The sequence below is a fragment of the Bubalus bubalis genome, chromosome 19 (genome assembly GCF_019923935.1).
Source record: "Bubalus bubalis isolate 160015118507 breed Murrah chromosome 19, NDDB_SH_1, whole genome shotgun sequence".
In the NCBI taxonomy this organism is placed as follows: Eukaryota; Metazoa; Chordata; class Mammalia; order Artiodactyla; family Bovidae; genus Bubalus; species Bubalus bubalis.
Genome location: NC_059175.1, coordinates 42,058,906 through 42,073,581, shown reverse-complemented (window position 1 = coordinate 42,073,581; position 14,676 = coordinate 42,058,906). Strand labels below are relative to the sequence as shown.

The window sequence follows — 14,676 nt, the reverse complement described above, 5'->3', positions numbered from 1 at the left end:
CAAACATTATCCTCAATGGTGAAAAATTGAAAGCATTTCCTCTAAAGTCAGGAACAAGACAAGGGTGCCCACTTTCACCATTACTATTCAACATAGTTTTGGAAGTTTTGGCCACAGCAATCAGAGCAGAAAAAGAAATAAAAGGAATCCAAAGTGGAAAAGAAGAAGTAAAGCTCTCACTGTTTGCAGATGACATGATCCTCTACATAGAAAACCCTAAAGACTCCACCAGAAAATTACTAGAACTAATCAATGACTATAGTAAAGTTGCAGGATATAAAATCAACACACAGAAATCCCTTGCATTCCTATACACTAGTAATGAGAAAACAGAAAGAGAAATTAAGGAAACAATTCCATTCACCATTGCAACGGAAAGAATAAAATACTTAGGAATATATCTACCTAAAGAAACTAAAGACCTATATATAGAAAACTATAAAACACTGGTGAAAGAAATCAAAGAGGACACTAACAGATGGAGAAATATACCATGTTCATGGATTGGAAGAATCAATATAGTGAAAATGAGTATACTACCCAAAGCAATCTATAGATTCAATGCAATCCCTATCAAGCTACCAACAGCATTCTTCACAGAGCTAGAACAAATAATTTCCCAATTTGTATGGAAATACAAAAAACCTCGAATAGCCAAAGCGATCTTGAGAAAGAAGAAGGGAACTGGAGGAATCAACCTACCTGACTTCAGGCTCTACTACAAAGCCACAGTTATCAAGACAGTATGGTACTGGCACAAAGACAGAAATATAGATCAATGGAACAAAATAGAAAGCCCAGAGATAAATCCATGCACATATGGACACCTTATCTTTGACAAAGGAGGCAAGAATATACAATGGATTAAAGACAATCTCTTTAACAAGTGGTGCTGGGAAATCTGGTCAACCACCTGTAAAAGAATGAAACTAGAACACTTTCTAACACCATACACAAAAATAAACTCAAAATGGATTAAAGATCTCAACATAAGACCAGAAACTATAAAACTCCTAGAGGAGAACATAGGCAAAACACTCTCTGACATACATCACAGCAGGATCCTCTATGACCCACCTCCCAGAATATTGGAAATAAAAGCAAAAATAAACAAATGGGACCTAATTAACCTTAAAAGCTTCTGCACATCAAAGGAAACTATTAGCAAGGTGAAAAGACAGCCTTCAGAATGGGAGAAGATAATAGCAAATGAAGCAACTGACAAACAACTCATCTCGAGAATATACAAGCAACTCCTACAGCTCAACTCCAGAAAAATAAATGACCCAATCAAAAAATGGGCCAAAGAACTAAATAGACATTTCTCCAAAGAAGACATACAGATGGCTAACAAACACATGAAAAGATGCTCAACATCACTCATTATCAGAGAAACGCAAATCAAAACCACTATGAGGTACCATTTCATGCCAGTCAGAATGGCTGCGATCCAAAAGTCTACAAGTAATAAATGCTGGAAAGGGTGTGGAGAAAAGGGAACCCTCTTACACTGTTGGTGGGAATGCAAACTAGTACAGCCACTATGGAGAACAGTGTGGAGATGCCTTAAAAAACTGGAAATAGAACTGCCTTATGATCCAGCAATCCCACTGCTGGGCATACACACTGAGGAAACCAGAAGGGAAAGAGACATGTGTGCCCCAATGTTCATTGCAGCACTGTTTATAATAGCCAGGACGTGGAAGCAACCTAGATGTCCATCAGCAGATGAATGGATAAGAAAGCAGTGGTACATATACACAATGGAGTATTACTCAGCCATTAAAAAGAATACATTTGAATCAGTTCTAATGAGGTGGATGAAACTGGAGCCTATTATACAGAGTGAAGTAAGCCAGAAAGAAAAACACCAATACAGTATACTAACGCATATATATGGAATTTAGAAAGATGGTAACAATAACCCTGTGTACGAGACAGCAAAAGAGACACTGATGTATAGAACAGTCTTATGGACTCTGTGGGAGAGGGAGAGGGTGGGAAGATTTGGGAGAATGGCATTGAAACATGTAAAATATCATGTATGAAACGAGTTGCCAGTCCAGGTTCGATGTACGATACTGGATGCTTGGGGCTGGTGCACTGGGACGACCCAGAGGGATGGTATGGGGAGGGAGGAGGGAGGAGGGTTCAGGATGGGGAACACATGTATACCTGTGGCGGATTCATTTTGATATTTGGCAAAACTAATACAATTATGTAAAGTTTAAAAATAAAATAAAATTTAAAAAATAAATAAATTAAAAAATAATAAAATAAAATTACATGCTAACAATCTCCACAGTGGTGACAATTTCCAGTTAAACGATAGTGAAATTGAATGACAGCATTTTAAGGACCAAGATATGTATTCTGATAAATCTGATAAAGAAAATGATCAAGAGCATGATGAGTCTGACAATGAGGTGATGGGGAAAAGTGAAGAAAGTGACACAGACACATCAGAAAGGCAAGATGACTCATATATTGAGCCTGAGCCTGTTGAGCCTTTAAAGGAGACTACCTACACTGAGCAGAGCCATGAAGAACTCGGAGAGGCAGGGGAGGCATCGCAAACAGAAACTGTGTCTGAAGAAAATAAAAGCCTTATCTGGACTTTGCTGAAACAAGTTCGTCCTGGCATGGATCTATCCAGGGTGTTCCTGCCTACATTTATTTTGGAACCCCGTTCTTTCCTGGATAAACTTTCAGATTACTACTATCATGCAGATTTCCTATCTGAGGCTGCTCTTGAAGAAAATCCTTATTTCCGTTTGAAGAAAGTAGTGAAATGGTATTTGTCAGGATTCTATAAAAAGCCAAAGGGACTGAAGAAACCTTATAATCCTATACTTGGTGAGACTTTCCATTGTTTGTGGATTCATCCCAGAACAAACAGCAAAACTTTTTATATTGCTGAACAGGTGTCTCATCATCCACCAATATCTGCCTATTATGTCAGTAACCGAAAAGATGGATTTTGCCTTAGTGGTAGTATCCTGGCCAAGTCCAAGTTCTATGGAAACTCATTATCTGCAATATTAGAAGGAGAGGCACGGTTAACTTTCTTGAATAGAGGTGAAGATTATGTAATGACAATGCCATATGCTCATTGTAAAGGAATTCTTTATGGCACAATGACACTGGAGCTTGGTGGAACAGTCAATATTACATGTCAAAAAACTGGATACAGTGCAATACTTGAATTCAAACTAAAGCCATTTCTAGGTAGCAGTGAATGTGTTAATCAAATATCAGGTAAACTAAAATTGGGAAAAGAAGTACTAGCTACTTTGGAAGGACATTGGGATAGTGAAGTTTTTATTACTGACAAAAAGACTGATAATTCAGAGGTTTTCTGGAATCCAACACCACACATTAAGCAGTGGAGATTAATAAGGCACACTGTAAGATTTGAAGAGCAGGGAGATTTTGAATCAGAGAAACCCTGGCAGCGGGTAACTCGAGCCATAAATGCCAAAGACCAAACAGAAGCTACTCAAGAAAAGTATGATTATTGATATTTTATCCAATTTTATCTTTATAAATTTCACTCTTTCTTTCTTCGTAATCATTCATTGTTGAAGATCTATAATGTGCCAATATGTCAAGTGCTGAGAATACAGAAGTGAACCAGACAGGTTTGGTGTCTTTTTTCATGAAATTTGCAGTCTAGTTGTTTGTTGATTGAAACATGAAAATAGCTGTGAAATTCTCAAAAAAAAAAAAAAAAATCAAGAATGTGCTGACGGCTAACTAGGGAAGAAATTGGGAGACTCTAGCAGGAGAGTATAACTTAGACTAGCCACTTAGGGAAGACTTCCCTGTGGAGATCAAGATTACAAAGACCTGATGTATGAATTGTTTAAGTTCATCTAATTGCAGAAAGGAAAATAGATGGAAAGGAAACAAGACAAGATGTGTGGGAGAGCCTCGTTTCAATAGACCAAGGAGCAGTGGTGGTGACTTGGACCAGGGTACCACAAGCAGGAATGGAGACAAAGTAGGTGGTGAGTCCCCCAGAGGGGGAAATGGCATCCCACTCCATTATTCCTGCCTGGGATGGACAGAGGAGCCTGGTGAGTTACAATCCATGGGGGTTGCAAAAGTCAGACAACTTAGTGACTAAACCACCACCACGAGGTGGTGAGTCAAGATATAGGTCAGAGGTAGGATTGGTGGGAGTTAGGGGTCTAATGTGGAGAAGGCAATGGCACCCCACTCCAGTACTCTTGCCTGGAAAATCCCATGGATGGAGGAGCCTGGTAGGCTGCAGTCCATGGGGTCGCGAAGAGTCGGACATGACTGAGCGACTTCACTTTCATTTTTCACTTTCATGCATTGGAGAAGGAAATGGCAATCCACTCCAGTGTTCTTCCCTGGAGAATCCCAGGGATGGCGGAGCCTGGTGGGCTGCCTTCTATGGGGTCGCACGGAGTCAGACACGACTGAAGCGACTTAGCAGCAGCAGCAGCAGCAGCAGGGATTTAATGAATGTGGAGACAGAGACAGAAGGGGGATTTAGGGTGACTCTATGGTGGTCCTTATGATTTTGATGTAAACGTGAAGTATTCAACAGGTGGATTTTGAATGTGAAAAAGCTTATGTCTGAATTCTGACTTTCCTACTGATCAACTAAATTAATTAGATTATTGTAGTAGTCATGTTGTTCATCTTTAAGACAAAACTCAAAATTATTAACTTTGCCAGGTAGTCCTCCTCTCCCTGTCCCTTAAATGTGGATATTCCTTAGGTCCTTGTCTTCCCCCGTTTCACACGAAGTGAAGTGAAGTCGCTCAGTTGTGTTCGACTTTTTGCGACCCCATGGACAGTAGCCTACCAGGCTCCGCCGTCCATGGGATTTTCCAGGCAAGAATACTGGAGTGGGCTGCCATTTCTTTCTCCAGGGGATCTTCCCAACCCAGGGATCGAACCCGGGTCTCCTGCACCAAGGAAGCCCTCTAAATGAGATTATCCATCTATTTTCATAGATTCCACTATTATCTATATGCCATTAATGTCTAAATCTCTATATAACCCCAAAGCAGACATTTTCTTGAGATCCAGAGTTATGGATATAGCTAATTCCCAGGCAAGTATCTTGGACAACTTACACTCAGTACTTCCCAACTGACCTAATCACCTCTCCAAACCATTCTTCTTTATTTATTTATTTTTGAGTTTTGTCTTAAAGATGAACAGCATGACTACTACAGTAATCTAATTAATTTAGTTCATCAGTAGGAAAGTCAGAATTCAGACACAAGCCTTTTCACCTTCAAAATCCACCTGTTGAATACATCATATTTATGATGTAAGAGGACAGGAGGAAAAGGGGGCAACAGAGGATAAGATGGTTGAATAACATCACTGACTCAATGGACATGAATCTGAGCAAACTCTGGGAGATAGTGAAGGACAGGGAAACCTGGCATGCTGCAGTTCATGGGGTCACAAAAGAGTCGGACACGACTTAGCAACTGAACAACTAAATGATGTAAGAATAATTTATTGAAGCATATCTCTGAGCTAGACCTTCTGTTAACCATTTTACATATATTGTTTTATTAATTTTCAGAGCAACCTACCTGTAAACTAAGTATCAGTATTATTCTTACGTAGATGAGAAAAAGACCTGGAGAAATTAACTAAGTTCCCCAAAGTTATACAACTACTACATAACATGACTTTATACCCATTGCTTTCCTTTGCCCAAAATCATGCATGCTTTTAACATTAGTACCAGTGCTCAAACTTGAGCACTCATCAGAATTACTGGAGGGCTTCTTGAAACACAGACTGCTGAGCGACACCTTTTCAGTTTCTGATTCTGGTGGCAGATGAAGTCTGAGATCTTGCATGGCTAACTGGTTCCAACAGCCCACCACAATAATATTGGGTAGCCAAAAAGTTCATTCATAACATCTTATAGAAAAACCCAAATGAAATTTTGGCCACCCAATATTCTGCCATCAGCATTTTAACTTGTAAAAAAATCATCAGATATAAATTAGTTAACTCATACCAACCACTAATATCCAAATATAGCATTATTAAAATATGTTGATAATATAAAATTTTATTAAAAGATTTTTTACTGATCTAATCCTATGATCGCTAAAACAAAATCCAAATCCCTGTCATGGACTTTGAGAAATTACTTCCAGATGTAAACTCTATCTAACAAGCTCTTCACAATTTTTACAACATTAAGTGTATTTATTAGCATATGTGTATGTGCATTATGTCAAGATATGTATGTGTATACATATACATATTGAATTCAGTTAAGCTTCAATTTGTCCTAACTTGATTTGTAAATTTATTTTCCCAATGTAAAATATTATTCAGTCTGTTTAGCACAAAGGTGTTCTCTCTGCTGCAAACCCAGTTTCTACACTTCAGTCCCAATCAGACATCTTTTAACCATGGCTGTTCTCTGATTCTTGTACATCTCAGATTAGCACTCATTCCATCTCTTAAAGGGCCTCATTACTTTCTATGAGCATATTAGTCATAACCCAATTTTTTATTTTAGAAAAAAAAAATCACATAATTCCTTCCCCTGTTAAGGTACTTTCAGATGTGTCACGTAGGTATGCTTCTGTTTAAACTCTGCTTTCTTGTCTCAATGATGCTTAGAAAATTCAGTTTAGTTACTAACTTAGACACATAGGTAATGGGAGGAAGGCTGCAGCATTAACTAGCTCCATAAACTACTAAAAATGTGCACAATTAGTGTCACACCTTTGAATTGGAGTCAAAATCAACTTGGGAGGTGGTGCATATAGCAGGTAAAAAGATACCGGCACTGCTTTGGTGATGCCTGTCATGGGGTCATATCTGTAACACCAAATCCCTGCATTTACTTGTTAAGGTATTACACTTAGAAAAATAATGACAGAGTTTCCCTGGTGGTCCGGTGGTTAAGAATCTACCTGCCAATGCAGGGGACACCGGTTTGATCCCTGATCCAGGAAGATTCCTCATGCTGTGAGGCAACAAAACCCTCTTGCCACACATACTGAAGTCTGAACACCCAGGGCCCGTGCTCCACAAGAGAAGCCTCTGCAATGAGAAGCCTGTGCACCACAACTCAAAGGTAGCCCCCACTCACTGCCACTAGAAAACCAGCAGTGAAGACCCAGGGCAAACAGAAAGTTAAATAAATAATTTTTTTTTAAACTTTATTATTTTAAAAATAATGATGATGATAAGTCAACAGAAAAACAAGCAAAGACCAAGAGCTCCTCCTGAAACAAAATCCTCCAGGTACAGTAGTAAAAAGTCCTGAGAGCCCCAGATGAAATGTGACTTTCTGAGGAAAGTGGATAATTTTTACTTGATGGTGAATCGTTAAAAGTGAACCAGATGATTAAACTTAATGGAACAGCCCCATTAAACTGAAATTAGTAAAAAACATGCCTCAGGCAGCCTACAACCTTTTATTTGTTGTTGTTTAACTTCTGCCTTTTACAGTGGCCATGATGAATGACATCACAAAGGAAAAAAAATCCAATTAAATTCTAAGAGCTCAATAAACCCCTAAGGTCTGCCTGTCACCACCACTTTCACTTGCACTGATGTCTTATGTTTCCTCTTCTCCCCAAGAAGAGAAAAAAAGAATTGGCCCCAGGGGGGTTCAGCAGAGGGGGAGCTGAGTAGAGAAAGAGCACACTAAGGCTTCCCGAAGTTTCTATTCTGTGCACTTCATCAGATGCAGACACTGTGCTGGAAGCGGGGTGAGGTTAAATTGTTTTATTATCATACAATGCCTTTGTGAAGAGATGCCTTTTCCCACTAGTTTTCAAATATTGATAAATCAGAAGTGGAATCTGCCGAGCAATCCCTGTTCACACTCTTAGTTGGCATCTCCACTGCCCTTTTATATTGTCCTGGTGTTTGTTCTATAAGTCATCAACATGGTGTCTCCTGACAGCTAAAAATAAGTTTCTGATTACTTTTACCTGAATAAATCTCGTGACCAGATATGGTATTCACCCACTAAGTGTGCAGCGATTGCATATTGAAAGTGATGAAAGAACCAGTCGAGGGGAGTCTAGAATCTGCGGAATGCAGAATATAATAAATCACATGGAAAGATAACAGTTGCCACCTGGTAGAAGAATACTGGCTTTTGATAACAGATTTTACCTCAGCGATACCGTGCGTTTGTTAAATGGGGTTTTCAAAGTCCTCAGAAAAAGTTCTCAAAGTCAAAATAAAAGCAAAAACCTGTTTATTATGAACTAAGAGCTAATCATAGTAACAGTGTCTTAAATTTGGAAGATGCTTTATAAAACACATGCTTTTATCCCATGTTTATGTAGGAATAAACATAGTCTTTGTATAAAGTCTCTAAAGAGTGCTTCATGACAGCCTTGTCCTGTAGCTCCATTATCTGCGTTTTCTGCTAAGGATCCTGGTGCTGGGAGGTTAATTGACTCTTCTATGATCTCACACTTGGTGAGTGAGAGGATGAGCAAGAGCCACATGTGTTCTCCTGATGTGCTCCCTTCACTGCGCCAGGCTGCTGACCATGGCTGCCCTGGAGCCAGATCCAACGGGCAATGACATTGCTTTCGTTACTCGTGAGTTAATGAAATAGCTTTTTAAGAGCTCTCTTCGGTCATTAGAATTTGACAATGGAGAGTTAAAACTTTCCCCAGTGGCTCTTTCTGTGTAATCAGGGTTTCAACATTTTCTTAGCATATCACATTACACAAATCATGGTATGCACTTGTTTTACATTTCTTATTGCGTTTGTCTCACTTCTAAGCAATTTCCTCCCCGTTCACATTTATCTTGCATTATTTCTGTCAAATTGCTTTCAAGGCTACTAATTGCATGAATAATATTCTCTTCCTCAAACTCTGCTGTTAACTAGCAGTAGCTGTGTGGTGTTGGGCACAGTTTATCTCTCAAAATGAGGTGGTTACACAGAATAATCTATAAGTCTCTTCTTGCACTCAAGGTCTAACTGACTCTCACACAATCTGTGTGATTTGGGAAACTCTATGTACTCTAGATGGAGAAGGCAATGGCTCCCCACTCCAGTACTCTTGCCTGGAAAATCCCATGCACGGAGGAGCTTGGTGGGCTGCAGTCCATGGGGTCGCTAAGAGTCAGACACGACTGAGCGACTTCACTTTCATTTTTCACTTTCCTGCATTGGAGAAGGAAATGGCAACCCACTCCAGTGTTCTTGCCTGGAGAATCCCAGGGAGGGGGGAGCCTGGTGGGCTGCCGTCTATGGGGTCGCACGGAGTCGGACACAACTGAAGCGACTTAGCAACAGCAGCAGCAGCATGTACTCTAGAGCCTCAGTTTCTTGACTCTGCAATGATGTGTTCAGTTAGCTCATGTTTCCCAAAATGAGTTTCTTGGAAAACTGTTTTGGGGAACATCAGTATGGATCACACCCAAAAAGGATACATAAGCAAAGAAAGTTCAGGAAAGCCAGGTCAAATAATGTTTAGTACAGTTTGGAACTGTAGGTACTCATAGCCTTTCTTAAGTTAATGGGCAGTGGGAGACTCCAAGAAAGAGGCAGAATATGAAGTATTTCCCAAAATTATTTGGCCACGGAACCTTTTTTTCTCAGCATTTTGTATAAATGATATTCCATGGGACATAGTTATATAAAGTCTGGATTACATGTTTTTAAGTCCCCCTTTTCTCCTGAGATTCTATTTTCAAATATGTTTGTAGAAGTTACTCTGAATATTCCATGCAGTGTTAATCAAGAGAATACAGAGTTGGTTTGCCTGTTGCTGGTGTTGCCATTACTATTGTAACATAGCTGATGCTCCACTTAGATCGAGTTGAAGTAAGGTAGAGATTGTTACCAAACAGAATTTGGGTCTGCTCAACTGCTAAACAGCAAAGCCAATCTACTGACTCCAGGTTGTAACAAAAAAGTACAGCATATATTGTAGGCACCAAGCAAGGAGAATGGGCAGCTCATGCTCAAAAGAACTAGATTCCCTGATAGTTTTCAGGAAAGAGTTTTTAAAGGCAACATTTGGCATGAGAATTGCTGCTTACGGACCTTATTCTGACTGGTTGATGGTAAGGTAACAGGGTAATATTTCAGGAATCATAATCATCAACCTTCTGGTTTCAAACAATCTGGGGCCTACATGTTTGTGGTAGCATGTAAATCACCATCCTCCACCTTGTGTGGGGGGCTTAGCCTCTGCAGAACTCAAAATATTTGTCAGATTGTTATGTATATCTCTTAGGACTGTGTATAACTAAGACTCTGTCTTATCACTGAATGATTTGCTTTTCCCTGTTTGTGCATTCCCTCACTTCCCTAATTAGTAACTGCTTGAGTCTGCTCTTTGGAACTCAGGCAAGGCCCAGGAGACTAAAGCCTTTTTCTACAAACAAGAAATAAGAAAACACAGAAGGGCTTTTATACCCAAGAGGACCACACAGGGTCCTCACAGGTTTCAAGATTAGCAGCTTTCCTATGAACGCTAACCCTTCTGTATGTATACTTACAACTGAAGTCTGAAAAAAGTTCTTGATAAAAAGCACTTTTTGAAAAAATTTTTGAAAAGCCTTAGATTATCAGAAGACCTGTGAGACAGTGCCCAAAGTCTTGCTGAGGTGGGAAAAAGGGAACTAAAGAAACAGCAGGGAAGTCAACACAGTGGAAATGAAATTCAGAATAAGTAACATGGGCTACATTTTCAAGTTAAGATCATCCTCTTCACTTCAGTTGTGTCTTTATGTTCATTAGCTCAACTTTTTACCCAGACCCATTTCACTGGCTGTTTATCTTATCAGAACCTCTGCTTGATTGCCTTCAGGGGCAGAGAACCAACTACTTCATAAGGCAGATTATTCCATTTTAGGCTGACTAAGTTTTAGAAGGTCCTTTCCCATATTAAACTAAAATATGTGTTAAATATTCTTATTCCAAGTGACCATGTAAATTACCTAGCTGGTGGGGATTCAAGGCATTGTCCCTGGCAGCACTTAAAATGTTGTTTGTTTGTTTTTTTTTCAAACACTCTGAGTTGATTTCATAAATAAATAAATTTCACACTTCTTAGAAAATTGACTATAATCTCCATCATATTAAAATAAAAAAGAATGACTAGCATCCCTAAATACACCAAGATAGCAAAGTGTAGATGCAGAATGTACTCTCTGATTAAAAACTCCAAAATCTTTTTCTCAACAGTGTATTGCTTCTATAGTGAGTATGTGTACCTAAAAGTGAGGGGGTGGCTGTATTGATAGAATCTGAAAGCTGTAGTGAAAATAGAGAAATAGTGAAAATAGTTCTGTTCCAGCCAGGCTAATGTGTCCTTGGGCATTTTTCTATTGTTCTGGCCTGTAGTTTTTGATTCTTCAAAATGAAGATTACTAAACTTTACACAAGTTCCAGTTCTGAAAATTTCTGTGATTATAAGGAAACATGCTCATTAACAAATGGCATTTACTATTGAGGATTTCAGTAAACAGTAAAAGAAAAAAATCTGCAACCCTAAGAAAGACTTGAATGAAAGTTAACATAGCATTGCATCATAAAGACAAACAGTTCAGGATCACATGCTTGACTTTTACTTTCTTTAATTTTTTTTTTTCTACACTAGTTACATTCAGACCAGGATAGAGGAGATGGATCACTTAAATATATCCTTTCAGGAGATGGAGCAGGAGATCTCTTCATTATCAATGAAAACACAGGGGACATACAGGCCACAAAGAGGCTGGACAGGGAAGAAAAACCTGTTTACATACTTCGAGCTCAGGCTATAAACAGAAAAACAGGGAGACCCGTGGAGCCCGAGTCTGAATTCATCATCAAGATCCATGACATCAATGACAATGAACCAATATTCACCAAGGAGGTTTACACGGCCACTGTTCCCGAAATGTCTGATGTCGGTAAGTGAGATGTGATTCAATTGTTTCCTCTAGTACATCAACTGAATCAGGAATCCTCTGAGTGAAATATGCTGAACTGAATGAACTTGGATGCTACATTCTAGATGCACTGTGTTTCAAACAATCCATTTAGGTCCTTTTTATAAGTGGACCAGTGTCTCCTAAGATTAGTCTTATTATTTTTAAGAAAACAACATTTCTTCTAGTGATTAGGGAATGAAAAGTGACAGAGTGAGAAGGGCAGGCAGAAGGAGAGATCATTTCATCTGTTTCCTCTCCCACTCTAAATGCCCACTTTATTTCTTGATAGTCCTCTCTCTTTCTCTTAGCCCATAGTAGAATTGGGCATTAGGTCAGGATCTCCCCAGTGGAAAACAAAAGCCCTGAGTTTACAGTTCAGACTGAAGAGTAATTATATTTGAGAAAGAGACTCAAAGAAAACTTTTTTAAAAAATCCATGAATAATACACAGATGATGTCTATGGGATATATTCTTTATTAAGTGGTGAAAATTGAGACTTTCATGACATTAATATGGTAAGTTAATACTCTGTGCAGAATTCTACTACCAATTTTAATGTGTGCATTTAGTTTGCTTAGATTGGGAAAATGTGAATTTTTCTTAAATTAAGAAAAAAATCCTACTGACATCATTGTTAACCACATTAAAACACTTCAGGAGAGACAGTGACAAATTTTCAACTACTTGTGTAAAGGGTTATTTTAAGTTTCACTCGGTGTCAAGTTCAAAAGGGCTAGATTACATAATAAAAACATTTCCATCATTCTGTGAGTCAGATATCAAGGATATTTCAGTTCACAGCTCCAAGACTTGAACAATAGCTAATCTACAGAAATGATTATAAAACATCCAAATGTTTCTCATAAGAAGTTGCTCATCTCATTACTTGAAGTCACTTTGTTTTGTTAGAAAAATCACAAATCATCACCAAAGTGGAGGATTAGAATTCTTTTAAACAGAAGATTTGTTAGGAAAAAAATATTTTTCCTCTGTATGGTAAAGGGCAAAAAGAATTAATGAAAGCCTGTCTGGTCATCAGCACCATGCAGGGCAGCTATAGCCAGATGTGAAAAGTGTGACTGTACAATATAAGGGGCACCATTTGCTTCTGAAGCCATTATAGAGTTAAATATGTTTTATAAATATTTGGGTGGTAGCTGGCAATAACAGGTCCTGGGGAAAAGAAGGCTTTTTCCAATTTGCACACAGGCACAGTTATGTTGATATTCATCATTATCATAAATTAACATGGCATTATTGTGATCATAAAGGCATCCTAGAGGAATCACATAAAGGTAGTGGGACAGCAACAAGGTGGTATAAATGGACTTTGGTATCAAATGGACCGGAGTTTGAAACTATCACTACTAATAAGCAACTATGTAGCCTTAGGTAAATAAACGACTTGACGTCTCTGACCCTCCAGTTTCATATTTATAAAAAAGAAATAATAAACATCAACTCCTAAATCCTTACCATAAGAATGAAAGGAAAAAACAAGTGCACAGCCCCAAGTACCACATCAGCAACTAACAGGCACTCAAAATACCTAGATAATCATATTCTAAAAGCAATCAAATTTTGCATTGATGTCAAGTAAGAACATAGGTGTTTGTTGACTTCTACTATTAATTCTCACTCCAAAATCTTATGCTTTCATTCTCCCCTCATTCCTTGCTAAATTACAAGGATGGATGCTCTATCTCATGTATCAACATCCAAGAATATGCCTCCCTAAGACAGTATAGTGTATTAGTTCAATAAATAGAATTGGTTAGATATTATAAAAGTAGGGTGAAAATTACAGTATTCCCTAACTGTGACTTCCCTACCCTGTTCATGGACAGGAGAATTCTATCAGTATGTTTACTCTGTCTAATATGAATACCAAAAATCAACCATAAAATGATGTTACCTTTTTAGGAAGTCACAGACCGCTTTCAGAATCAGGTAAAATCTATGGCATTTCTCCACTGTGTCATATCCATCTAGTCATACACACAAAAATTTGCATGGAATTTCATGGGGATTAGGGGTACTTTGAAGGTTATTATTAACTATGGTATCTACAATAAGAATGCCAATCTGAAACAACATAGCTTTCTTTGTACCTTTAATTATAATCATCTTTGGGGATTATAAATTCCAGATGTGTATTCTCCACTATTCCAATTAATTCTTTACTTAATCCAAAACTACTTCTCTTAAGGTTCAAGAGAAGGTCGTTCAACATCTTAGATTCTATCAGATAGATTTATCACCTAGATGCTTTTATTTATAAGTAACAGAAAACCCAGTTCAAATTACTTTAAACAATGAAAGTGTTTATTGGTCACATTAAGTCTAAAAGCAAAGTGGACTTTGAACATTGTTTGATTTGGATTCTAGCTATTTCTCTGTAATTTTGTCCTATTCAGCTTTGCCCTCGGACTGGCATTGCCAAGATCACAAAATAGCTGCTGCATTTTCAGGCTCCACATCAGCACGTTACATTCAGGGAGCAAAAGCACCAGTGACACAACAAAGTCTCAGCAAAATCACATATGGTCCTCCAACTGAACAATACCTAAACTAATCCTTGTAGAGAAAGTAGTACAAGATGCCAATAGATTTAGGCCTAGACAACTTGAAAGAATCACTGTAGCAAAAACCCAATCAAATCTCACCCTTGGAGATGGATTGGAATCAGTTCCACCCAAAGTCATAATCATTCCCATGCTCCCCTTTAATTTAATTCTTGTTGTTTT

At 38.4% G+C, this 14,676-nt stretch overlaps 1 protein-coding gene across 2 annotated transcripts in view; it reads left to right on the top strand.

The window, feature by feature from the left end:
• Positions 1 to 14,676, top strand: part of CDH6 (cadherin 6) — a 154,999-nt gene that overhangs the window by 106,937 nt on the left and 33,386 nt on the right. For both annotated transcript variants that reach the window (XM_006067800.4, XM_044932728.2), the window contains exon 3: positions 11,613 to 11,907. In XM_006067800.4, coding sequence (XP_006067862.1) covers positions 11,613 to 11,907 — 295 coding nt within the window. The remainder of the gene's footprint in view (positions 1 to 11,612; positions 11,908 to 14,676) is intronic.